Source organism: Athene cunicularia, assembly GCF_003259725.1.
Source record: "Athene cunicularia isolate RWA chromosome 7 unlocalized genomic scaffold, athCun1 chr7_part1, whole genome shotgun sequence".
NCBI classification, from domain to species: domain Eukaryota; kingdom Metazoa; phylum Chordata; class Aves; order Strigiformes; family Strigidae; genus Athene; species Athene cunicularia.
The window spans coordinates 38006092-38032405 of record NW_020799107.1 but is presented as its reverse complement, the minus strand read 5'-3'; the positions used below and the strand labels follow the sequence as shown (position 1 = coordinate 38032405).

General features: G+C 39.5%; 1 protein-coding gene across 4 annotated transcripts in view; it reads right to left on the bottom strand.

Moving 5' to 3' along the window:
* Positions 1 to 26314, bottom strand: part of PKP4 (plakophilin 4) — a 51441-nt gene that overhangs the window by 15887 nt on the left and 9240 nt on the right. The window contains exons 1-8 of one of the 4 annotated variants that reach the window (XM_026852358.1): positions 22146 to 22170; positions 17774 to 17899; positions 17424 to 17614; positions 16224 to 16782; positions 13201 to 13392; positions 11486 to 11702; positions 9152 to 9284; positions 5818 to 6031 (exon numbers count right to left, since the gene is read on the bottom strand). In XM_026852358.1, the coding sequence (XP_026708159.1) occupies positions 5818 to 6031; positions 9152 to 9284; positions 11486 to 11702; positions 13201 to 13392; positions 16224 to 16782; positions 17424 to 17582 (1474 nt within the window). In that variant the 5' untranslated portion in view covers positions 17583 to 17614; positions 17774 to 17899; positions 22146 to 22170. Of the gene's footprint in view, positions 1 to 5817; positions 6032 to 9151; positions 9285 to 11485; positions 11703 to 13200; positions 13393 to 16223; positions 16783 to 17423; positions 17615 to 17767; positions 17900 to 18164; positions 18303 to 22145; positions 22171 to 26314 lie in introns of those variants that run through there. The other 3 variants (XM_026852356.1, XM_026852357.1, XM_026852359.1) reach the window with 3 other exon arrangements.

The window sequence follows — 26314 nt, the reverse complement described above, 5'->3', positions numbered from 1 at the left end:
TATTCTTCAGGTTTAACAGCCTGATTACATAAAACAAGCTATTTCCATTACAGATCCAATTTCATACCATAAATCTCTTCTGTGACTGTGTGCCCTCGCTACAGGAAAGTACTTCATGTGTAACTAACGTGAGAAATCTAAACGCTTCACTGGCCTATAGCTTTAAGGTTCTGAAACTGTATTTCATGCAATTTGTGATGCAAACTAGAAATTGGATCTCACCTAAACCTCCTCCCCACCCCCCAAACATTTGTTGTTAAAGCAAGTTATGCAAGAGAAAAATTCTATTTTGAGTCTGAGACTTCCATGAGTTACCTAACGCATCCGGGCACATCACAGGCCCGGTTCCCAGTGACCCAGCCCCGGAGATGTGAGGGCTGGTTCCTCACACCAAGGGCAGCCCCGGCCCCGCTAACCCCCAACACCCATCCGCTGGCCAGCCCCTGGGCGAGAGACCGCAGCCACCGGTGCCCCTCCAGCCGCCCGGGCGACAGCCGAGGACACGCGCGGTGCCCGGGCGCTGCCCCAGCCCTCGGGGCAGCACCAGCCCGGGCTCCCCACGGAACTGGGGGGAGCAGCCCTACGTGGGCACAACAGCGCAGCCCGAGGAGCCCCTTAAACGCCCGCCAAGCATTAACGCGTCCCTGAGGATTAGCCTGGGACTGTTGGAAGAGCAAATCGCTGGAGTTCCACTGAGTAACTGTGTCAAAACTTGCCCAGAAGTTGGACTCTCAAGGGACAAACCTGATTAAATGGTTAATGATTTATTACCCCCGTGTTCATTAGGTGAAGGCAAATTTCTGAATTTGGGAGAAGTCTTCAGCTATTTATTTTACAAAGTAGAACTGTGTATCACACAGCCCCTTAGCCTGCATGCTCAAAACGAGAACACAGTCTGATTATTTTAGAGAACTTATTCTGAGATAATTGGGCCCAAATTTAGTGCTCATTAGAAATAAACCCTGAAGGCAAAGGCAGTTATAGTTTGGAAAGTTTCCATTCAAAGGTAAGGAAAACAGTGGGAGGAGCTGGCACAATGCTGCACAGCTAAGGTAAGGTCTAGGAGGCTTCTGGGATTACAGTCTAATTTCCTATGTCACTTAAATAACAGTGCCTTTTTGTTCCTCACTGCTGTGGAGGTACACAAGTATTTATGTACTTAAGTATTTAACTGTTACAGGATCATCTGCCAAAGTCCAAAGAGACAGTCTGAAACTGTAGGCAGAGGGTGAATTTCCAAAAAATTATTTTCCAACAGCTATTAGTTGCAATTTTTATCATTCTGGAAGAGTAGAGAACATCCCATTCACAAACAAGCTGTAGCAAAAACCTTAAAAATCAGTAAATCAGCTTTGCAGGAAAGTTTAAAATGCCATATGAAAAAGTGTCCACAGTTCTAATTAAAAGTGGGTCTTTTTGCTTTCTTTTTTGGGTTGGGGATTGCCTATTCTATTTTTGCCTGGAGTTCTGACCCTTACAGCTCTCAGAGATGACCACGCTAAAACAACATTTCTGTGAACACTGTCTTAAATAATCCTACTCAGGAAATTAAAATAAGTAGCATGATCAAGTTGAGAGCCTTATCTACAGACAAATTTGCAGCTGCTATCACTGACAAAGCTGCTTTGGTATTAACAACAGTTGGGACATTTTTGTCATTAATTTTTTGTAGACAAAACAGAGACTTTACAGTGACGTTTGCATCTGAAGTGACAGGGGACACAAATCTTTAACAGCAAATACCCATCTGCAAAGCTTTGGTCAGTCATTTAAATTGATTAGATCATAAGAAGATGCAAACAATATTTAAGGACTATGTCTCCCTTCTCCAAAACAAAAGAAGCTTTCCAGGTCATATTTAATATTATTTAGTATAGAAAAAAAGCCAGATATCTGGCTCTTGAATGAAATATTCTAGCTTAAGTATTAAAAAATAATGAAAGCATGTAACCCTGATTTAACTGTGGATAAAATGCTTTTAAATAGCTGAGATGTATGTACAACATATAATAAAGTACAAGCACTCATATCAAGCTATGGAAACTACTTTTGAGGAGCCAGAATATATTTTCCTCAAGAGGCTGAATGGGAGAGAAAAAAAAATAGTTCAAGGTCACATGGAAAGATAAAAGCAGAATAAAAATGCTCAACAGGTTATTCAGAGATATAGTTTAAGTTTAAAGATGTAGATATACATCTTCTGTAACAAAAATAAAAATCCTAATAGCTTTAATAAAAAAATCTTGATGGAAAGTGTGTAGGTTTATGCACCAGATCTTTAAATCAGCAGAATTCAGGGCCCGTCCCTTGGAGTACTGACAGTTGGATGAGTACTCTGAGCCCGCTGACAGAAGTGACTCACCAAAGGTATTTTAGAGCCCCCTCATCTCTCTCCTATCCTGTCCTGAATCAATCTGTAGCATTTACATAACATCATGAGTCAGGGCGTTAGACAAACATTTGTGCCAGAGGTAAAAGGCGGTCCTGGGCACTCTGCTCTGTGGCCTTTCTCAGCTGAACTGGCTGAGGTGGTATGAAGTTTAAGAAAAAAACCTATGAAGAACTGCCACAACCATCAGCAGCGGCCCCTTCCCCATTTCAGGACAGAGCTGTAGGGTACAGCTACACTAGTGGTTAACCGTTATTGGAATCCGTGCTCACTCCCCCTTCCTCCCAGCTCTAAAACCGTGCAGCTCCCCCGGGCTCAGCACTGTCACTCTCTTGGGACAGGAGGAGCCTGAGAGGACCTGGCTGCTCCAAGGAGGGCCCCAGCTCCTCCTGGAGGGAGGGCAGGGTTGGCCCTGAACATCTGAGGGGAATCAAGGAGCTCCTCTGTTAAGGCAGGCCTCTGACTCGCCTTCTCTGGAAAACTTGCAGCACACCAGTGGTTCTTACAGGTTAACATATGAAAGGGCTGCTTCTGAGGGTCTTCTGAAAGTAGACTCAATTGTTAGAAACTGCACCTGGGGTCAAGAACAGGCGTGTTTGGATTTCTCCCTCACAGACAGTCTCTGCTGTGTAAGCCTTCCCAGAGACCCTGAAGTGCAGAGCCTGATCCCAGGTGTGCTGGCGGCGCAGGCAGCACTGACCCCTGCGCTCCCCTCGCACCACCGGCTCGGGAAGGGGGCTCTGGGACACAGCGAGGCCCAGCAACACTCCTGCTGCCTGACCCGAGCTGGAGTGGGAGAGCCAGAGGCCTCCAGGAAGCACTGCTGCTGAAATCTAATGAAATGAGCTGCAGTTACTGAAAAAAAAAAAAAAAAAAAAAAAACCAGCACAGGGGCTGCCACGGGTCGCAGCGATGGAGACCACACGCAGCTGGAGAAGCTCAGTCAGGAGTCATCCTCTCCCAACGCATTCCAACTTTTGAAGACTTAAAAAAAAGTATTACTTCATTTTCACATAATGACTATGAAAACTGATTTGCACATTTTATTTTCTGAATAATCTATAGCCATTGAAAAGATTACTTGCTTCCCTCTTAAAACATTTTTTGAGGTTTTGCAATTATGCTTTCTGTATTATTTTTTTATTCAGTTCCCACTTCTTTATCTCTCTGCATTTCAATCTTGTCATTTCAGTTACTGTTCATTACATACAGACCCCAGTATTCCTAGAGTCTAATTCCTCTAAAACATGTTTGTGCAATTAAACCCTCCCCCAGTACGCCAGCTTTTCAAACTTGTCATAGTTAATCTTTAGGACATATTCCCAAATAATTTCTGAGGTTAAAAGACTGCTTTTGACTAAAGAATTCCTCACAAGTTTTATATAAATGAATTCACATGAAAAATACCTATGCAGATAGCAAGAAGTCTGTTATTCTCATTTCCTTATCCGTGATAATAAAGTTTTGATCTGTTCAACTGCATATTAACGTAAACTGGATGAATTTCACTTGCCATGACCCCAGATACACCTGTTGTCTTTCAAAGGGAATTGGTACTGCTAGTAATGAAAGTATAATTCATTTAGTAAGGAAGAAAGACCATCCTCAGGCAAAAGGAAAACATTGTACTTCACTAAGAAATGTTACACTGGGAAATCCTGGGTGTGATGGATGAAATATGAGAAACCATGAATAGAGTAGGACCGTAATGTATAGTGCTAATTCTACACTGGAAATCAGACAGACAGTGTTTCCAGTGGTGCGGATTGATACTAATTTCTCTGTCCTTACATTATGTTAATCTGGGAACACAGTAAACTGGGTGTGGCTGGCTAGTTTTAGTTCTGACATAGGTGGAGGCTTTTAATTATTAAACAAGTAACTATTGGATCTTTTCCACTTCTTTTCTTTATATTGCTATTTATAGAAAGCATTTGAAAATCCCTAAGCTCTGAAGTCTGCTGGGGATTCTTCTCAAGCGTTCAGCATTGGTCTGACTCTAGCAGAAGTCAATGCCATGGGTTTAACCCGACAACAATCAGGTCAAAACTTTCCATTTTGTTGTATCTCGTTAAAAAATATAAAAATATGTGTGATAAAAAGTGTCACTTTTCCTGAAGTAGTCATATTTAATTAAAATTAAATACCATATTTATTTGAAAAATCTTTTTACATACAGATGATGTGCTGTACCTTTTGAAAGATAACCATGGAGGTTTGTTTTTTTAATAGTGACTAAATACCTCCTATACTGAAGAATTTGACTTTGGCTTCATCTGTGGAGTCACCCCTAACATCTTCAAAGCACGAGTAATTTAGATGCATAAAACAGACACAGCAGCTAATGAGTAATTCTAGTTTCAAGTATTCCATTTACATGATTTAAGGAAAAAAACTGTATCCTTCTAGAGAACAGGAAAGCTGCAGGTTATCTTAATGCTTGCTTATGTGGAAAATACTTAAGAAAAATAGCCTACATGTGAACTGAAATGCTCTGGATACATTCTGTACAGTCCTTTCTCTGCATAACAGCTTCTTTAAACAAGGAAATAACTTGGAAAGGCTCCCAGCAGGACACCTCTGTTACTTCTACCTAGAGCGCTGTTGTGCGTCTTTGCTTAGAAGGTCAGTAGTTAAGCTTAAAATCAAATGAGGGAGCTACTAAAATTTGAAAGAAGAACTATCTAAAGGAAGTGAAAATCCTGCTTTTTTCTATCCTCTCATATTTTTCAATCCCCTAAAACCTTTGTAAACAAATCGCTCCCATATTAAGAGATAGCAGATGTATGCGGCACCCAGCAAATCCACCTCGTTTTGATGGAAATGGAGTTCTTTCATGCGTTAGAACTGCAAATCATTTCTTATTTCTGCACTTTGTGTCTGCACCAAGTGCCAAGTAGGTCCATGGGTTATAAGCTAAATCTGCTACCTTGTACTTGAGAAACCAGGAGTGCGGACAGTCACTTGCCAGGACTCTGCTAGCAGGCCAGGCACTGACATGCTTCTGCATTTGCATACTTGCAATTTTCTGTCGGCACTTTAACCCACATCTGCACAGTTTGAGACCATCTTACAAATTCTGCAAGATCTTACTTAAAACTGTTCTCAGCATATGATAAAAAAAGCCTGTAATAAATGCTAAGAGCCAATAAACACCTACCGAAGACCTAGCCGTGTGTGCAGGAGAATCATAGTGGGGAAAATTTACTCTAAGTGGAGCTTCAGTGCAACTACCTCAAGATTCACTTCTTCCAGTGAATCTCTACTTCTGTGCTAATACTTTACCTGTCTGTAACCAAAATAAGGGATTTTGTATTCACCAGAAATACCAATGCACAAATAAAAATCCAGCTGATACACTCAATTCCAGTCACTTATCAGTCTAGTCTTGTGTTATAGTTCCCTGCTTGTTTCTATGCAAAACTTACCTGTTACAAGCTCTTTTACTTCAGCATCAACAGATTTTCTCAACAACCGTAAAAGGGCAAGTATCCCACCAACATTCTTCATTGCTATTTTGTTTTCATCAGTGGATTTCCCATAAACAAGGTTTCTCAGTGCACCGCACGCGTTCTTCTGAACTTCCAGGACCCTGTGATCCAAGAGATCAACCAGGTGCTTGATTCCTCCCAGCCTACACACCTGGAAAACAAAACAGTGGAGCATCAGCACCCACCGAGGTCACCCACCTACAAGTGGCTCTACAAGTTTTAAACCAGTACACTCCATTCTACTTCAAGAAGAAATATTTTAGTAAATCCTAATAACTTTCTCGTTATCCTGTACTGAAAATTCCTCTGAACCACTCACAACCTTGCTGAAAAGGCTGATGGACATTTTCAGTCATTTGCTGTGCTCAGAGAAGAACTGTTACTTCTAAAGTTTTGTTTCCCAGTAATGAAGCTTTTAAAGTAATTTCCTAGACCTCAGCATATCTTTTTAGGGAGTATTAGACAGAAAGAAGTTGCAAAGATTTAAATGGCAAATTTTACACTTTGCTACACACACAAATCAGTTCAAAATAGCATATATCCAGCCCTGTTGGCATATCTGAAGCTCTTTTTAAGAGGAAGGTCTACTCTGCACAAATTTCATAAAGCAAAAATAAATTTTTATATTGTTTGCCTTAAGCAGGTTAGCTGCATTTATTCTTTCTTATGTGTTTTAAAAAAAATTTTAACATTGTGTTTTGAGATCTCATTTCCCTGTAGTGCTTTGTTCAAAATAACCTGCAGAAATACAGATTAAAGTATTTTAGAATTCTGTAATATTTACTAAATAAAAAGTATTTTAAAGACACAACTAAGTAGTATTACAAGACTAGCATCAATTTTAAATTAAAAATCACCCTCAAAAGGCTATCACAATATTCTCTATGAACTGTTTTAAAAAATATGAGATATTTTGCAATACAAGATTGGTGTACTATCCATAGAATATGCCTAATGAAGTTGGCAAGGATCTCTTTGAAACTCTCACCTAAAGCTTATTTGATACAGACTACACTGAGTAAGCATATACTGCAGGGCGCTATAAGAAAAAATTAAAGTTATTTTTTTCAAGGCAAACAATTCTTATTTCTGTTATTAAATAATGAAGCAACAAATAACAATTCATACTTTTCAGTTAAATCTCCTCGCTCTTGTATGTCAGGACAGCACAAACACTACATCCACACATCCACAGACAGATACAAGTTATGAAGAACAAAACAGCTCTTTTCAATCGGTATTCAAAACTGGATGAGATACAGTTTTTGTGTATACAACTCAAAATAAAACTGAAGTAGAAATCCATTCTTAAGATTTGTATTTTGCTGAGTAATTATTTTAAAAGGTAGCAGCTGTTGCTAGTTTGAATGGGCATTTCAGTTACTAAATTAAAAAAAGAAAATCCGAATTCTTGTAGAAGGCTACATGACCAAACCGATGCATCAGTACTGTGTGTATTTACAGATAGAAATGGCTTACATGGAAGTGTAAGTTATCACTCTGTGCAGTTTCATAGCTAATCTCAGCAGTAGGGATTCCCCCTGGCAAGGAGAGGTTTCTTACACTCACCATCAGGTATTAGCCATGCATTCTAGTTCACTTTGCCAGGTTTTTAATACCCTTCAGAGTCTAGCAAATTAATCTGGTCTTTACCACAGCAATAAAACAATACATTTAAATAATGAAAGAAAATACAAAAGCAGTCCTCAAATAGTGCCAAATTCAGTAGAGCCTTAAAATATTTATGACCCTTTCCCACTCCAAATAGTTCCTGGTGGTGCTCTGAAGGGAAGATGAAGTGCCACAGACACCATCAGGGTTCCCAAACGTGTCGGGGGGTGCTGCCTCCCCTCCCCACGGGGCGAACTCTTCGGAAGCATGGCCGCCCGCCCCAAAGGCACGGGACAGCCTCTTCTCCTAGAAGCCAGACAATCGCATTCTTTCTGTCACAGGATTCTAAGAATTTCTAACACATCATTATTCCCATTCAAAAGAGATAACTGCCAGTACATAAATCTTCTCAGTTTGAAAAGGAGAAAATTTCTGTTCCAAAACTCCACACACTAAGTGGCTACATTTACAGTTGTGTCTCTGACTACTGTAAATCATCTTGTCCTCTAAATCAAAAAGACAACCTTTTTCTTTGGATAAGGTTTTATGAGCCTGATTGTACCATATAATATGTCTGTAATCCTTTATACCTGAACTGATTCAAAAACATATCAAATGTGTCTAATGCTAAGCAGGGTAAACCGCTGAGACACCGCTTCATGTGTGACATACAAGTTACCACCACATTCAAATTCTGCTTAAACTCTGGCATATTTCTTCTAGTTTTGTGTACTTTTGAAAAAAATTAAAGCAGACGTTCCCTAATTTAAAAAAAAAATCTGTAATAATGAAAATGGAAAGAGTGAAGAAACACAAAATCTCCTATAGATGAACATGTGCAGACAAATAATACCCCAAGAATTCCTAAATAAGCTGTCATATCCCTTCTAAAACAGCCAGACTACCTTATAAATCTGTCTACATCTGATTATCGCTGTGATCTTTACAGAACATCAAAACCACCACCATCTTTTCATCTGCCTTCCAGCAACAGTGAGTTATGTTGGGCTATCTTCTTATAAAAGTTGCACCGGTTTGCTAACATAAATAATATTTATATTGAAAATAACAGGTAACACACACATGAACGAAAAAGAAAATTCCTTCAGATCAATAGCTCATAGCCGTTCTGCAAAACGAGCAGCTCTTCAAATGCAAGCAGTTTCTAGACATTTCAGAAGTAATCTGAATTTTCACTCAGACGTATCCTCCCTCCACATCACACTGACACAAATACTATTCTCTATATATTTCATTTTCTTCGCTTTGCTGACAGCTCACTTGTTCCCTTCGATGCCTTAAAACAGCTTGATCAAAACCAGGGGAAGGCCTTCCAGAGTTGTTGTTCTTAGTTTCCAGTCATCAAGAGATGACACAAAACCAGGCTCTGGTAAACATACTTTACAGTGCTGCTGGATTACACAACGTGAACGCAAAATATTTTTCTACAATTTCCATGCAGCCCCTTATGACAGGACAAATCTGTGTGTGTGTAATGACACACACTGAGGTCATTCAGTATTACCATACATCTAGTACAAACAGAAATACAGAAGGGTCCAAACCACTGTGTTATGATGGAAACCCCCCCCAAAGAGGCGAGCGGCCTGTTTTCCCTTTTACAGGCTCCCCAGGAGCAGCGCGGCAGCGAGCAGAGTACCTCGGTTTTGACTTTGTTGTCTCCGAAGCACAGGTGCTGAAGGTAGGCAGCGGCATTCGCCTGCACCGACGGGAACTGGTGCTGCAGCATGTGAATGACCTCGGGCAGTTCTGGGTCACGCCACGCAAACTCCCTTCGTTAGACAAACACATTCAGAGAAGGCATTAGTTATAAACTATGTTTGTTTGATAAGTAGAATTACTCGAGCATCTTAAGTGGTTTTCAACATTTCAGGGCTAGGAGGAAAAATGGGCATATTAGAGTAACTGGGTCACATCACCTTTTAGTCTTCCCACTGGAAAAGGGACTTTATATCCTTACGGTCTTAGTTTGCTTGTCGCTGACCACCCGAATACCTACCTAGTAAAATTATATCAACTCAAACACTACAATCTACATAAATCTCCCCAAACAAAAATACATAATGCAACAGATGCCCGCTTATCAAACCTGCTCAGGGGCATCTCTTCCACATAACTTTTTTTTTTTTTTCAGTGCTCAATGTTCTTCCTAGCCTGAAGTTAATTATACTTCAACAAAAGCTGCACAGCCTGAAATTTCATCATCATGATCAGATATAGGAAGTTTGCATAATTTGAGTTATTCAGGGACTGTAAACTTAAAATCATTAAAATCAGGTCTCCTTCATTAAATAAAATGATTTTGTGCAGACGAATCCTAGAAAAGTCATTAAACATACCCATGCCCAATTCACAGATTTAGAAATATACTCATTAGTATTTGCTGGGCTATTTTCCTTCTGTAAAGAAGATGGCAGTGGTAGGAGAAGTAGAATTAAAGTTTTCCCATGCTCAAAAATCCAAGTAAATTTAAAGAACAGCATCTGGGGGGCTCTTCAAAAGGCTAATGCTCACCTGGCCAGTCGGGTCTCCCCAGGATCCCTTCAGTCACCAGCCAGGTGATTCAGTTCAGTTCAGTTATGGGCCTACTTTGAATTGCTCAACAACATCGAGGTTTAGTTCTCCATGCCAACGACAGGAAGACCCTAGGGAAAACTGCCTTTCTAATAAAGCGAGCAGATTTCTGTATGCTTCATCGCTCTTATTTTAGAGTGAAGCTTTCAAATAGCCCAGTCTGAGGCTGCAGTAACACACTCACCTGACTGCTGCAATAGCACAACATGAAAATCAGGAACTAAAACATTAAAATGTAAGGTAAAAGCTATCCCGCCATGAAATTACAAGATAAGAAGGTGCATCAGCAAATAAAACTGAGTCAGAATTTCTTTGAAGTTCCTTGTTATGAATGTGAAACACCCCTATTATAAGCAAGCCGTGCCAGACCAGGCTGGCAGCAGCAGGCAGCCAGCAAGCATTAGTACTTGGAGGTAAGGCTCCCTATTAACATTGTTTGGGTGGATGTACCACTCAGTTAAACTGAATTGATCCAGTCTCTCAATATCTCTTAAAAAAAGAAATGTTGATTTCCACTACAGAACAACAAAATCTGTTAGAGACTGAAGGACAGGGCCAAACTAGAACATACCCAAGTCACACTACGAGCCTTCTGTAAGGCAGGAAGCCCCAAGGTTCTCTGTGCAAGACTCTAGTCTGACCACAGCTGTCGCGCTGGGCTGGCAGTCTGAGGCGGGCTGGAGGTTCCAGCAATCACACACCCACACAGAGGATAAACACCACCATAAATCCCTCCGAGCTTTGAAGGGGCTGGGCTTTGATACTCCCATTTTATAACACAAGGTTTTAATGAATAACATCTCTAATAAATTGTAATGATATTACACTTGTCACATGCCCAAACTGTGTACATACATTTACAACATTCAACTAGTATTTTAGAAATATGAATGTGTATTTGCCTTCAAAATGGTACATTTATGTATCATTTTTAAACTTATATTGTTTTGAAATTTAAGCAAGCTGCTCATGAAAAATTCATTCAAATAAATTAGGTATGTACTTTCTGATTTTCAAACCCTGAATCCCATTCCCATAAAGAGAAAACACTGCAATATTACAGGTTGCTCTGTAGAGTTACTCAAAGATATTTGGAATAATCCAGTCAGTTCTCATCAAAGTTGTAATTATTTCCTATAATAACTTCTATGTGAAAATAAACACGGAAGGAAAATGTAATAGTAACTAAATGCATCAAAGTTGCTCTTCCTGTAACAAGTAGACTGTGTTTATTACTTCGGCGATAGAGGTGTAGGTCTTAATATCTTCATGAGTCACGGTTGTTTAAACAATACAAATCTGGAATAAGCACAACAGAGCACCATATTCATTCAAGGAACGTATTAAAGATCTTGCTGCAGCAAATACGTCTGATTCTTGAAGGCACAAGGGGACTTGCCTGGGGTCTTTCTGGATGCTGTCAATGGACGGAGAGCGCGTGGTCCCGTCCTCAGCGGGTGCCGCGTGCTGCAGCCGGCTGTAGCTGGACTCTGACAGCCGGTACTGCACCGACCGGTAGGGCTCCGCGTAGGGACCTGCTGTGTTCAGAGCGTAATTATTTCTTTGGTATGTGAGTGTGCTACGCTGACTGGATGATCTTTGCAGGTTGCCGACTCCTAGAATTAAATCAGTATTAAAACAAACTAGGTAACAGATGGCTATTGAAGAGAAGAGGCAATACATGGTTCCAAGTGCAAGCAAAGCCCACCCTGGCTACAACCAGTCTTAAAAACACATACCATGCTCAGTGTTGAAAGTTATCACCAGACTGAAGGGAGCAATTACTTAGTGTCCCGGGGAAGATAGAGGGGCTAGTTACAGAACTAACGGTTTGGGGGAATGGGCTTACACCTCAGCTGGCCTCAACAGGTATTGAAAGAAAGAAACGTATCTTGGGCCATCACTCAGAAATCGGGATGCAGAGTGCTTTCAAGGTTTATAATAAAATTCAGTTACTAACAGCAGTGTCATTTGCCAACTGTACCAAAAAGGAAAAATAAGTAAACAAAAATTTATATGGTATTTTCCTTTTAGCAATTTCATGTACATTTTCCCTGACAAAAAGCTAACAAGAGGATGATTTCAAAGTTTAAGCTGATCCTTTCAAAACCAGGAACATGCATCTCTGACTTCACAGAGCTGCTGTGGTAGCTTTAGTTCTTCAAGGTAAGTGATATTAGATAGACAAGTGAAGAGAGAATTCCAATCTCTAGTTGTGTTTCCCCCACTGGCACATCCTGACAAATTTAATTTGTTTACTCTGGGTTGTAGAAGAGAGAATTGTAAAAACTGCTGCCTCCTTCAGCATTCCACACGCTTAGTATTTCAGTTACATTAAAAAACATTAAAACGCAATTTTCAATTGTGTGAAAACATGACACACGAATCGGACACTTCTCTGTAAATATTTCTACAGTTACTTAGTTAAATCACTCTAATACTTTGAGAGTTTTTGCAAATTACTCCACTACACAAATTAATAATCAGCCTTACAGAACAAATTGCACTGCGATGTGTTACATTTCTCTTTACAGAAAATCAGTTCTAATACAAATCTAGTGCCTATGCACTTCATAATAGTTGGAATCCTATGAAATCCTATAGATATATTTCAGTCTCCACACACAATCTTCAGATATAGTATTTGAACATTATCGTTCGCTGAGAAGTTGGGTAAACCCAGCATTGTTACTGTGAAAGCTGTAGGTAATTTAAGTGTGCAAGCTATCATTTTACTGTACTGATGAATAAAAACATATGAACAAACTCAATTTGTAAGAGAATGATGCGCAGAGAATGCAAGACAAAGCAATACATTTTTTATGTCACAAAAGACACTTTGCTGTGATGTACCTGAGCGTGTGATACCAAACAGAAAATACTCGGACCCTAAGCTGACACTGATAGATAGCCCTGAGCATTTCCTGCAAACAGCTTTTTAATTCCTGCTGGCTATTTTAAGCCCTTCAAACCTAGTTTCTCTCTCTGTTAATTTATAGCATCTAGTTTTTCTGTTTAAACTGGCATTACGAATCTCATGTATGCCGCAGGTCCCAGAACAACTCTGGCGAGTACACGAGGTGTGAGTGGTGGGTGCAGGAGCCCGCTGCCCACCTGAGCCTGTCCGGTACAGCACTGACTGGGATCCCTGGTGGAGCTCCACCGTCCCGTGGTTTGGGCTGCGGTACACCGGGCTGTAGTAGGTTCTGCCCTCATAGATGGGGGTGATGTGCAAGTCAGGAGAGACAGCTGATCGCAGCTCTTGTCCCAGCTGGCTGTGCTGACTAGCGTATGAACTCCTCAGGCCTAGAACCAAGAAGAGGGAAGTAGGTACATGGCCTATAGCGATTAAAAACATTAGAGCTCTCATGCTTGAATCTGTCTTCTTTCAGCCAAGAAAAGGTGTTAGTTATATCTACAGTTATAAAGATTTATCCATTAAGCCATTATTAAATGATCCATACTGGAAGATTCACTGACAAAGTAGCATTTCTTTGATGAAAAGTTTTGTCCATACAGTGACAACTTTAGTTTTCCAACTCAATTTTTTTGGCAGCATTGATAGTTGAAAGTCTAAAACATACAGAGTAAAAGCTGAAGTCAGTATGTGCAGTTCACAGATTCAGCCACGAGAAGGTAAGCTGTGAACTGACAGAAATCCAGTTGTGAAATAGGGCACAGCCTAAAGGGGGCCATAAACCTCAAAGTGAGACAATATGTAGCAGTAAGAGCAAAAGACTTCTTGGTAGTGGCAGCAGAGATATAAGCATGTGGAGAAAAGTCATTATGAAGGTTCAAATAGCCCATGATGGGTGTGTGTGTATATCTATATATATATATATCTCTATGCTGCAGCTGTAGGAGAATCTTTTTTCACACAACCTTTCTGCTGTCCCTCGAGTTCCCTGTACCAGATCTCTGTCTTGTTTAACTTGACTCCTTGGCAGTGGACCTCCTGCTAGCACTTCTGCAGTGCTAGATCCAAGCACATTACAGGCAGAGGTGCAGAACAGCTTTTCAGCAACAGCATTTTGAACAGCACTGCACCAGGTCAGACCTGCTTCTCCTGTGCAGGTTCCCCCTCTGTCTGCTCCATGAAAACTTCATTCACGTTGCCTACAACTCTTCCCCGCCTTGCAGTGCATTGCTGTACTTCCGTCACCAGCACGGATGTATCCTTCCCTTTGCTGTGTTGCTAACTGATTAACAGCCGATCTCCCCTTACGTTCACTGTCGCCATCCTGATTAGGTCAGTGGTACAATCTTGATCCTGTATTTCTTCATTTTCAGACACTTTTTGACGTGTAGCACCACCCTCCCACCGACTATCTAACGCATGCTTTGCGCATACTTCACGTCCTGGTATTGGCTGTGTGCTAACTAGCTACCCTCCACCAACCCTATCAGCTATTTTTAATGCTTTCATTTAAAGCATTCTAGTTCCCCTATTTGATAAGTTAGACTTCCAGAGTCTACAGAGAAGCACTAATATACTAATCTGGGTAGTGGGAAAATAGTTAGAAATCAGTTAATTCTGAGAGCTGTTCACCATTTCCAACTTGAGTTTTGTCAGCTTCTGTCCTGCTCTTAGAAGTGAGGTACAGAGCTTTTGCAACTAACAGGATGCAAAGCCAACGGAAAAATCTCTTCTGCACTCATCAGCTTCTCCCCTACCCCTACTCTCAAAACCATTCTTCCAGAAGCATGTCAGAACTGCTGTATTTCAGTACTCCCCTCTCATCTCCCACACTTCCCTATCACCTGTTTCACTGCCTTACACACTCTGACAGGCTCCCTGGCTGAACAGTTAGCTAGTTGAGTGCTAAACAAGCCTCAGATGCCCATGTCTAATAAATTGTAAGCCAAACCCATATTTATTTTCAAACTTAGTTTACTTATATACTATATAATTGTCACATAACACTTTTACCACCTATATCATCTTGGTTTTTGTATACTACACTACCAGCAAAATTATTTTTAAAAGCTTGTATTTTTAACATCTGCATTCCAGTCTTTTGAATTTTTACTTGTGAAGCAATTACACAATACTTCTCCTTCTGCCTCTGAGATTAACCTTGCCATGGGGTCCCCCTTCCACTCTCTGACTTTTTTTTACTGCATTGGATGGCCTAATCTCCCCTTCACCCCTTTGGAACTCACTCCAGTTCCTTCTGTCTTGCAATTCATTGATTCTGTGATTTCATCAGTTTTGTTCTTTTAATTAAATTCTTCAGAGTAAAGATGACTAAATATACTTCCCATTGTACTACAGTAAGCGTGGCAATCACACACAGCCCAGCATTCTTCAAGCTTCCCTTCCTAGGCTGCTAACTTAACTTTATCAATCTTATCATAATTGTCATCTTTCTTACGTGGAAGTATATGCAAAGTTTATCTGCAACATTTACTCACTACATCAAATCTTAAATCACTAACAGAGTTAGAAAAAAGTTAACAAATAAGTATGTAACATATGAGTAGTATACCTAAGGCAAACACATTTTTAAATGTTTTGTCATTCACAAAGTCAAGTACAGCATAAAACCAGCACAATTTTTGGTTTTAAAGATATTTTAAATACTATTTCATAAAATTAATACCCTTTAGCATTACCATTGTAGGCACTAAAGATTTAGCAGCTACCAAAGCAACAGAATATGCTATGTGATCTATGAAAAGGTAATGAAAAGATGGAGATCACAAAACAACTTCGAGATAAAACTAAGTAGTGATGTGTAACCAACTGTATCCTGCATTTGAATATTCCTCCCCTCCCTGAATCACAGAGCTGCAAGGAAACCTTTGGGGATCTCACAGGTCATCGCTAAGACAACACATCTATAGGTGGTGAAGACAGAGGGACTTGGAGGACTCAGAATTTCACTCAGCTACTCAAAACATACGGTTTAACTTAATGCATGGCTATCAATCTAGTAATTGAAGAGAAGGACAGTATTCACCAGGAACTTGTGGTAGGATTGATAGGCAGCGTCTGACATCAGTATTCACAACTGATCCAATAGATCCACCACAACAGCGTCCCAGTGTTACACGGAATGATTACTGCATGACAGGTTTTCTACAGCTGTAGGTTTGTACCGAATTTTAAGCTGTGTCTTTACCTTTTTACTAACCTGTAAGGCTATCGGGACGCGGGGGGACCATCCTCTCATATATATCATACTGCTGTCCGTACTGTTCAATGTCATGAATTGTCCTCTGCAGAGTCGTTCCCAAATGCTGCGGAACTGCCGTCATGCCAGAACGCTTCGGGGAAGAGGATCCCAGCTGAGTTTGGGACGGAGAAGCTACTCTGGTTTGTACATCAGCAAGGGCGAGAGGCGAGCCCAGTCTGGCCGACGTTTGGTACTGGGAGGTCCCGCCGTTGGGATTTGCCGTGTGCCGGGAGGTGACGGAGCCAACGCGCCGCACGGCCGTGGGGGAGGTGGGTCTCTGCGCGGTGTACGGGGAGGCTGCACGCTGGGCAGGCAGAGTCGTGGAGGAATAGGCGTGGGAAGGAAGGGACCTGTGTTCCGTCACCGACGGGGAACCATATCCGCTGCCCAGAGAGGTTCGCAGCGAGCCCCGGGAAGGGGAGACGCTGGTGCTGACCATGTAGGAGGGAGACTGGGCTCTGGATGGGACTGAGCTGACACGTCTCATGACCCGGTTGGTGCCAATATTTACTGAAGGCTGTTTAAAACCAAAAACATTTATTAGATTTATCATTTAGGCCATGTAGTGGATACTCTTCTCTCACAAGACAGAGAAGTCCACGAGAAATGTACGTAATCCAACAATACATAAAAGCAGCTGAAGAGCAGCTTTTACCCTAAACACAGTTCCTTCAAGTTTTCCTGTAACTTTTTTCTAATTGGTATATCTTAATATACAAAATGGCAATTTAACATTAAAAACCCATCCTTTTGGCTTTCTATGTCAATATGCACCTATGCTTCCTTTCCTCACTACTCTACCACTTTGGAAATTCAGGAACAGTAATACAAAGAGTGCCAGTACAAGCTGATAAAGTTTTGTCAATTACTGTCTCACTATCAGTCTGATTAATGAAAAAGAAGAGGAAAAAAGCCAGAAACAGTAGAAGGTACAGGAACACAAATACCATCTTCCTGAACCAGATCACATGCACACTCATTTCAGCAACAAGTCTGTCTGCTGCAAGCCATTTCTGCTTTTTAACCAGTGAAGGTGTTAAATAAAAGTGTAATTTAATGACGTTACTTCTAACCTAAACAAAGGTAGATCCAGCTATACAACTACTGTCTTTAAAACTGCATTACAGACAGAGATGAAGTGCACTGCTCTGAGCATACCTGGACTGATGTCTGCCCTTCAGCTCGTGAGCTTCTCACCAAATGGTTATTAGTGGTTCCAATAAGGGAATGCTGCTGTCTGTTTTCTGATTTGCTCAAGTTTTGGCTGTTATGGAAACTGCTTACTTCCTGGTAACCACTGTCAGAGTAAGAATTCATCTGTGTTGAACTTCTTGAGTTACCTACAGACCCTGTAGATATGAGGCCAGCATAAGAATAAAAGCTTCAAACAACTTCATAAAAATATTATATAATTTTGTTACTTGTTGCATTCATAATTGTATTACATTTTTATACAGTCAATACAGAAAGATATTCTAATATTTAAAATGCACACAACAGACCCTCACTTTCATGGAGAGATGTCTGTTCGGGTGAGTAGAGGTTCCCTTGTTCTGGTTCTGTCCTAATGTCATAGGCATTGGTATGAACACTCTCTGACACTTGGGGTTTATTTACACTGGTGGTCGGAGGATCTGAAAGAACAAATTAATTAGATAAATCCAATGTTTCATATGTAAGTTTCCTGCAAACTCAATCATAATTATTTTCTCACACACACTAATGAAGAATGACCTTTCAACATAAACAGGGTCTACTGGTAGACAAGGACCAGCTACTTGAAAAGAACGTGAATACTAATGTCTGAGAATCTCATTTCCTGGAGTTTTGATGTAGTTCTACAATCTAGTTTTTCAAATGAACATTCCAACCTATTTTAATGAAAAAATTCATAATTACCTAGTACGTACACTTTGCAGAGCAGGAACATTGTGCAGCTGTGTTGTAGTGCACAGAGGACAGCTACCACTTGTCTTAAGGTCCTATAACCTCAAGGGCTTCATAAGGAAAAGGCCGAGTTGAATTTCATCCCTCTTTGTGTACCATCAACAGAAGTTGCTGCCAATTTTATACATTTTTTTACTTCATATACTACCACCCAGATGTTTACTTTTTAAGAATTCTTAAGCTAACTTCAGTTCTAAGAATATGAGCTGAACTTTACAGGCAGCAAAGTGTCATCATATGCAAGAGAAAGCAAAGGAGACATCACAGCACTATTATGAAGAAAGGAAAATGTTAAACATAGATCTGGAAAAAAAAGGACAAAGGTGAGGACACAAAACAACAAGAAAAAACAAGAATTATTTTGACAGAAACATTAAGCATTCAATTGCCATCATGCTACACTTATGGGTGCAGAACAGGCGTCAGGGATGCAGTACAGAATCACAGAGCCACTGAGGCTGGAATGACCCTGCAGATGGTCGAGCCCAACCGTTCCCCCAGCACTGCCCAGGCCACCACTAAACCACGTCCCCTAGTGCCACCTCTACACGTCTTTTAGACACCTCCAGGGATGGGGACTCCACCGCTTCCCTGGGCAGCCTGTTCCAGCGCTTGACAACCCTTCTGGGGAAGAAACTGTTTCTAATATCCAGTCTAAACCTCGCCTGAGGAAGGGGGGTAGGAAATGGGGGTTACATTTAAAGGTAACCCCAGGTATGTAAATTCTCGCTGAAGAAAGCCATGAGTGAGCCTAGAGTGAAAACCAAAAGGAACACGCTAAGAACGACAGTCTAGTAAAAACTTCTGTGACTGCTTCATGTCAAAAGTTGTGAGTTGTGGACAGAGAAGCCTGCTAAGTGCTCCTTGACAATGAATGTAACAGCACGTTACAGAATGAGGCAAAACTGTTGTGAGCTTGCAGAAATTAGATGCTAGGAGAAGACAGAAGAAAGAGCTGAAATGAATTCTATGCAATAGCTAACAAAACCTGTCAAACTGTCAAAGAATACCCAGATATAAAATCTAGTGGCACTCACAGAAAAAAATCCCCCACAAAACCAAAAAAACACAAACCAAAAAACCCCTGACAGATGAGCTATTGGAAATTCTTTATAACAGTTGTTATTACAGTATACTGCAAAAGAGAAATTTTAAATGGAGTACTTGTACCTATCAAGCTATAAAGAAGTACTCTTAATTTTTACCGACAGCTGTGCACAAAATGCCAGTGTCTCACTGACATTCATACTAAAAATGTTACTCATTAATTGCTATTATGAGGAATGTTTGAACACTAGTCAACTACCAGATTAAAAAAAAATATTAAAAAAATCAGTATGTTTTAGAAATTACAGGCAGTCAGCACAGTTATTTATCAGTAGTGCTTTCTTAGGTCAAAACCAACTAGCAAAATTTGATGCTAATTTATTTACTAGAATATGAGCATCATGACCAAATTTAATTAAGATTTAATAAGAACTGTTACTATACTTCCATGAATTTAATCATCCATATGCCCATAAATGATACAGAGAACCAACACAGAAATAACTCACCTCCACAGATCCTGTTACATTAATTTGGTAACAGGCCATAGCAGACACCAGTGGGTACTACATATTCTTTAGAATAAAATACTTGCAGGGACTGGGACATCTAAATTATAATTGTACTCAACTTCAATATTTTAATCTTATATCTCTTTTGTTTAAATAATACAAGGCCCTGTTATTTTAGTTACTTGATCTTACATGATACTAAGTCAATGTCAAACTGACAAATCATCAATTTTGGGAGAAACACATTGGAAGAATAAAGTTCAATTGTGCAGTGCTGTACAGATGTTCCAAAGACAGAGGCCTGAACCCAAACCTCGCTTCCATCACACATCTGCCACCAAGCAAATGCTTTCACAATGCTAAAAAATAAAGATTGTTTAGGCTCTCTAACAAGGCAAGAATGCACAATAAAGTGAATTGTTGTCTTTCTATCTCTCTCTGCTACCATAAATCATGAGGAGAGTGGCCTGAATAAAATAATAGCCTTTTTATAAATGGCTGCTGATCTAATATTCTATTTATAAGCATCTGCAAAACAACACTATTTTATATTTCTGTTAAAAATTGTGTATAATTCTACTGATGCAAAAAGCAATTACAGCTGCCGTCACATCTTATCACAACATCTACTGATGGTTTTTGATAAAAACTACTATCTGCAGTGAGGAAAAAAAGGTGATTTAAGGGAGCCTTTCAATCATCTTTAATGTCCGTATTTTGCCAATTGCAGTTGGTAAAGCATCATCTAGTGATGCTTCTTCAGAACAAAGCTCAGGGGTGAAGCTGTAAGTAAAACCCACAATCATGCTACAACCACCACCTAAATGTAAACATTAAATGAAACGTGTATCAGAAAACTCTAAGCAAAAAATAATTTTTTCAAACATGCCCACTTCTAAGCAATTACTCCAGAAAAGCCTTACTTTAGATTTAGAGATGTGAGAAATATACATCTAGATTTCTATTAATGCATACAGTATCTAAACAGAAGTATGATCTTCTGCCACATGTTAAGTGACTTCTTAGCAGGGATGCACACAGGAGATCTCTAAAGAAAAGAAACACACAAATGGGAGGAGATAAGTAGAATATAAAATAAAAACATGAGCTGGATAGATGACAGAAGGAAAGGAACTAACAGAAAGTCAAGGAGAAAAACAAACAATAGACCAAGAATAAGTTACAGGAAAAACTGAGGAGGAAATAAAGAAATGAAATGCAATTGCATGAAATAAATCAGTAAAACTATGACCAAGATCTGTCAGAAGGTATCATTACCAGTTGTGAACCATCACTGGAACATTACAGAACCAGGGGAAATAATGTGATTAAAAAAAAAACAAAACAAAACAACACAAAAATAAGTTTCACCTTGAAAGAATAATTAAAACTAATTTATTCAGTTACTTGAAAAAAACAAATTTGACTTTGGTTTTAAAGCATTGCTAAAAGAATATCTGAAAAGCACCACCATAACTAGCAAAATTTAAATGCCAAGGAAAGTAGGCTGTTGGGAATATTAGCTTTAAAAGGAAAAAAGCTAGTGTGTGCCTCATCTCAGCTGAGGCGATACCGTGATGGCAGCTGAAACTGTGCAAATACAATGGTACACAATTTTAAGAGCTTAGTCTCTGAATAAAATAGAAAACAGGAAGGGGAAGGAAAAGTAGATAGTTTGAGATACTTATTTACCTAAAATAGTCATAATTATCATAATTATGAATACCCTTGAGTAAACAAGTGGATAACCACAATGTGCTACTCTGTCCATCAGAAACCAGACAGCTTAAAGCTGCAGGTATCCCTACACAAGGATATGGTATTAGCACTGCGCAGAGCTATCTACAATGCAGATCGCACTCTGATTACGTTAGACCAGTGCTGCTCAACATGCCATCCGCCAGGAGTACCCGGCTGAAGGAGAGAGGCAGGGCCTAGCGCCCAGGGGGACCCGCCGCTGGGGCGGTTCTGGCGCGGGGGCTGCTGCACACACCCCCTGCTGAGGGGACCCCTGCCCGAGGGACGACTCGTCAAAAGTCCGTGTTTTAACTGATGCAAAAACCTAACTAGCTAAAAGCTCTCATCTGTGAAGGGCAGACTGGATTATTTCAACAGACACCTGAACGTCACTTTGAAGATACGGTGCCATCCATTCCACCCAATATACTCAAGAGTAGATGCACAAGTACTACAGGACAAATGTTTCTTGTTTTAGAAAGAAAGTTCAAGCTATCCTGAAACACAAAAATAGAAAAAGCACTCTCAGGAAAACCTTCACCTATTGCAGATTTGCTCAGTTGAGTAAGAATATCTGTAAAAAGAAAACCAGTTTTCAAGCTTAAATAAACATACAGTATTTTTTCATAAGCCTTACCTGTCAAGGGGAAGACTCAAAAGTATTTCTGAGTTAACTGCAAAGGAGACTTTTGTTATGGTCACATATCACACAAAAATGCAAAGGCACAAAAACGTTCAGGAAAAGTACCTGCAACTACTTCTAAGCCAAAACAACCTTTTACAATAACAGAGGAACACACAAGTCTCTTCATGTGTGAGAAAGAGGATATTAATGTCATACTTCAGAAAAGATACTTGAAAAATATACATAGCGTTGCTGCTAATGTTCAGTTCACTTCAAAACAAGCAATGAATGCCAAGAAAATAAAGCTTTTTGGGCTTAAACCAAAATGTACACATAAAAGATAATACCTGATGATCTCCAAGGAAATGACTTCTCAGTAGAGCTGCAGAAAGAAAAAAGAAAAAAAAAAATCACAGAAATGAACCATTTGACTAGGTTTTTTGTTTTGTTTTGGTTTTTAACCAAAGCATACAAAATTATATAAAAAAGCCCAGCAGATAGAAGTTTCAATAGTCCATGTAAATAACACTCTGCAGCACTTTACACCTGACAACTAAATTGTTGGTTACTGATTTTAATTTCGTATTATTTGGAGGGAATTCCCTGTAACTTTCTGTATGGCAAATTATCAAGCAGCGTAACCTCTCTGCACCAGGACAGGTTAGAGCACGATTTGTGATACACACCTCCTACTTAAGTTGTAATGATGTAAATAAAATAGTACAGCAACTGTTCACAGTCAGAGCTGTATGACTAGCCATAAACAAGCCACTTCAAAGGCAGAAGCATTCGCTGCTCACAGTAGGGTCTAGGCAAAGGAAGTTTGGGAATCACAATTCCAGAGCATTTTGCTTCTACATGTAAAGCAGTTTGAAAAAAAATAACAGAAACAAACATACAACTTTCATTGTTATTTCACTTTCCAGTTTTCCAGAGAGAATTCTGATCCTTTGCATACGATGAGAAGTGGAACCACTGGACATACCAGAACATGTACACCTCTAAGTGTAAACAGGTAACAGATTTTACATTGCCAAGGTTAAAGAGATGCCTTAAGAAACAACTATTTCACAAGATCAAGCAGGTGTTTATCATCAGTGGAAACCCCTACTTCTCTTGTATTTGTCCAATAACTATTTTATATCAAACTATCTTAACCATTTTGTCTTTTCTACAAAGCAATGTTCTTACACGTGTTGATAACAGTATTGATGCACAACTACCTCTGCAGACAAATGCAAAATTCATCCATGTATTATAGATACATTTTTCCATAAAAATATCTAGAGTATTTCCTCACTCTACAGATGAGCTATCAAACTTTGAATACTAAATCACTTTTGCAATGATTATAAGCTGCTATTTTCCAAACAAAAAGATATCTAAGGGAAAAATAGTCAAGTCCATCAGATTTTATGATATATAAGTATCAGCATGAACCTGTGATTTTTGCATAGAATGTACCTATTTCTAAATTTGTATTATTTATTCTACTTCTTTCTACCATGGCTATCAATTACAAAAACTTTAGCACAGCAACATGAACAATACTAGATACGTATTTTCTAAAATGGAAACAATAATTTAGGAGCCTTTTTTGGAAACAAAGCATTTATATATATAAGAGTGCTAAACTTGTATACCAGCGCAAACTAAACCACAATTGCAATTAAATATAAAGAAAAAGGATTCAAATGCAGGCTTCAAGTGTCTGAAAGCCAATTTCCTATCTAGTAGTCATAGAATTTTTACTACATGTCAGTGATTCTTTCCCTCAGTCTACAACTTTAGTTTTACAATCTTTAGGGGTGCTACTGTAATCTTTCCTTTAGAACATACATGAAGTGGACCAGGAGAGAAGGGTGCTCAGACACAGACTCCATCAAATTCAGATGCACGCCTGAACTTTCACAGATATTTTCTCTTTCCTGAGGAACCATCTTGTCCAAGCCCAGAAGCACAACTATCTTAAGTGCAGACAAAGAAGTAGTCAGTCAGTAGTACTGGAACACAAGCCCAATGTCAGAACCACTAAGTGAGTACATAAACAAAATCAAACTACATGCCACAACAGGATAAGCAACTTTTCAACTGACTGTCCTCCTGTGGGTTTCACTAGGATAGTTTAGGAACTTACCCCACAACAACCAGCAGCTACCTTCCCAACCTCAGGTGCTGTGACCATGTGAGTTCTGTCATTCCACCCGAGCGCAAAGTCAGGCGGATTAGTTTAAACTACCTTTAGTGGTACAGTTTAAAATGGGATTTAAACAAACCCAGATTCTGCATGACAGAACCTGCTAAAGCATTTCAGGAAAGAAGGTAATAGCCTCCAGCTAACAGGAGATAATGAACGGCTACAGATGGTTATTTCTTAAAACATTACAGCTTTTTCCACGGAAGAACAGCCGAAGTGAACATGGTGCATGAGCTGGACAGCTCTGTGAAAAGCTACAAGTACCTAGAGACAGTTGGAATGTGGCAGCAGAGGAACTGTACTACCAGCACCTGGCCATTCCAGAGCCGTATGCACTGCCAAGACCACCAAGCCTCAGTGTCTGCACAGCCCTGGGCTACGCTTCATTCAATTTAAATAAAAAGGTAAAAACATTTATAATTTCTAGTATGCTACCACTGACTCCAACTAGTGCATTAACTCCAGGAGGTTTCTTTGGCGTATGTTGGGGATTGTAACTACATATTAAAGCAAATTCTGTGCAACTTTACTGTGTTTTTGCTTGCAAACTGAACCTTGTACTATTTTGATGAAACCTTTAAAAATATTTCTATTGTTAAAAATTAATGAGGAAATCTGTACCGAAACTGGTGTGGAATTCAAAAGAATCTGTACAAAATGGAGTGAATTTTAACTATTGAAAGCTGAGTTCTGAATGTTAGTTAATCTACATAAATTCTTTACAGAGTATATTCTTTACTCTTCACTGAGCAAACTTGAATATAATGGGTTCTTTAATCAGTTACTGTTAGCCTATTCATTAATGCTTTGCTCCACTGAAATGAAGAAATATGAAGATTATTTGACAGATACTGTGAACACTGGGCCCAGAATTCTCATGCTACCTGAACATCAAGTTTTACACTCTTAACATTTACTTTATTCCTTAAATTTTTTGGAAACTCAATTCCTTATAATGAGATTACATCGTTCTGTGGTGCTAGCAAAGTTAACGAGTGCAAAGCATACAGAAATGCTTTACTCTGACATACACAAGATGACCAAAAACCCCAAATGCATCTCTACCCAACACATCTGGCTGACTGAGCTTTCTTTACATGTACAGGGACTTGCAAACAACAAAGGCTGTTCTGAATACGGGTCACAAGTAGAAAGCTACTTCATGAACAGCTAAACTGCTTAAGAATTTAACTCAATTCTTATTGCATTATTTAGCAAAAGTCCAGCATCTATCACCCACTGACTTAATCATCTGGTTTTGTCATCTTACAGATGAAATGTTTTGAAGTTACTAAGTCTTTCAGCTTTGGTAAGTAAGCCTAATGCATTTTATTCCACTGTTTAAAACACAAGTGTGGCCAAATACTGACTGCACCACCAGTGAGAAGCTGCTGCCCACAACCAGCCGTTACACTGCCTCTTCCCAATATGAACATGTGATAAGCTAGAGAGCCCATATGTGGTGCACTGCACTGCTAAAAATACTTCATTTTAGCCCATGATTACCCTCGGAAAAAAATTAGGTTAGTAGGGTAGACATGCAGAAATTATATTTTTCTTTCAGAACAGTTTGGTATGATGTATATAATTTTTAGTTAAAGAAGTTAGAGATAAATATTATTATAGCATAGCAGCTATTTTTAAATGCTATGGAAGGAAAGCACACAGAAGCTATCACATACAGTCATGTACATGAAAAGAATTTTCTCTTCCCTTCTCAATCTGCTTCACAAGAGCACAAAGAATAAGTGAAATAAAACATAATTCTACACTAAATGCATATAACACACATACACTTAAGCACTACATTTTAGCCAGTAACACGAATTTTTGTTAACTGAAGACTAAGGATGCATACAAACTGCTGAAGTCAATCTATTCACCCTTTTTTTTTTTAATCCTTTGTTTTTTTTTCTTTTGTATTTCCTAAGTATCTGGATTTTTTTGTTTTGTCGTCTGTCCGTGGTCCCCCCCCCCCCCCCCC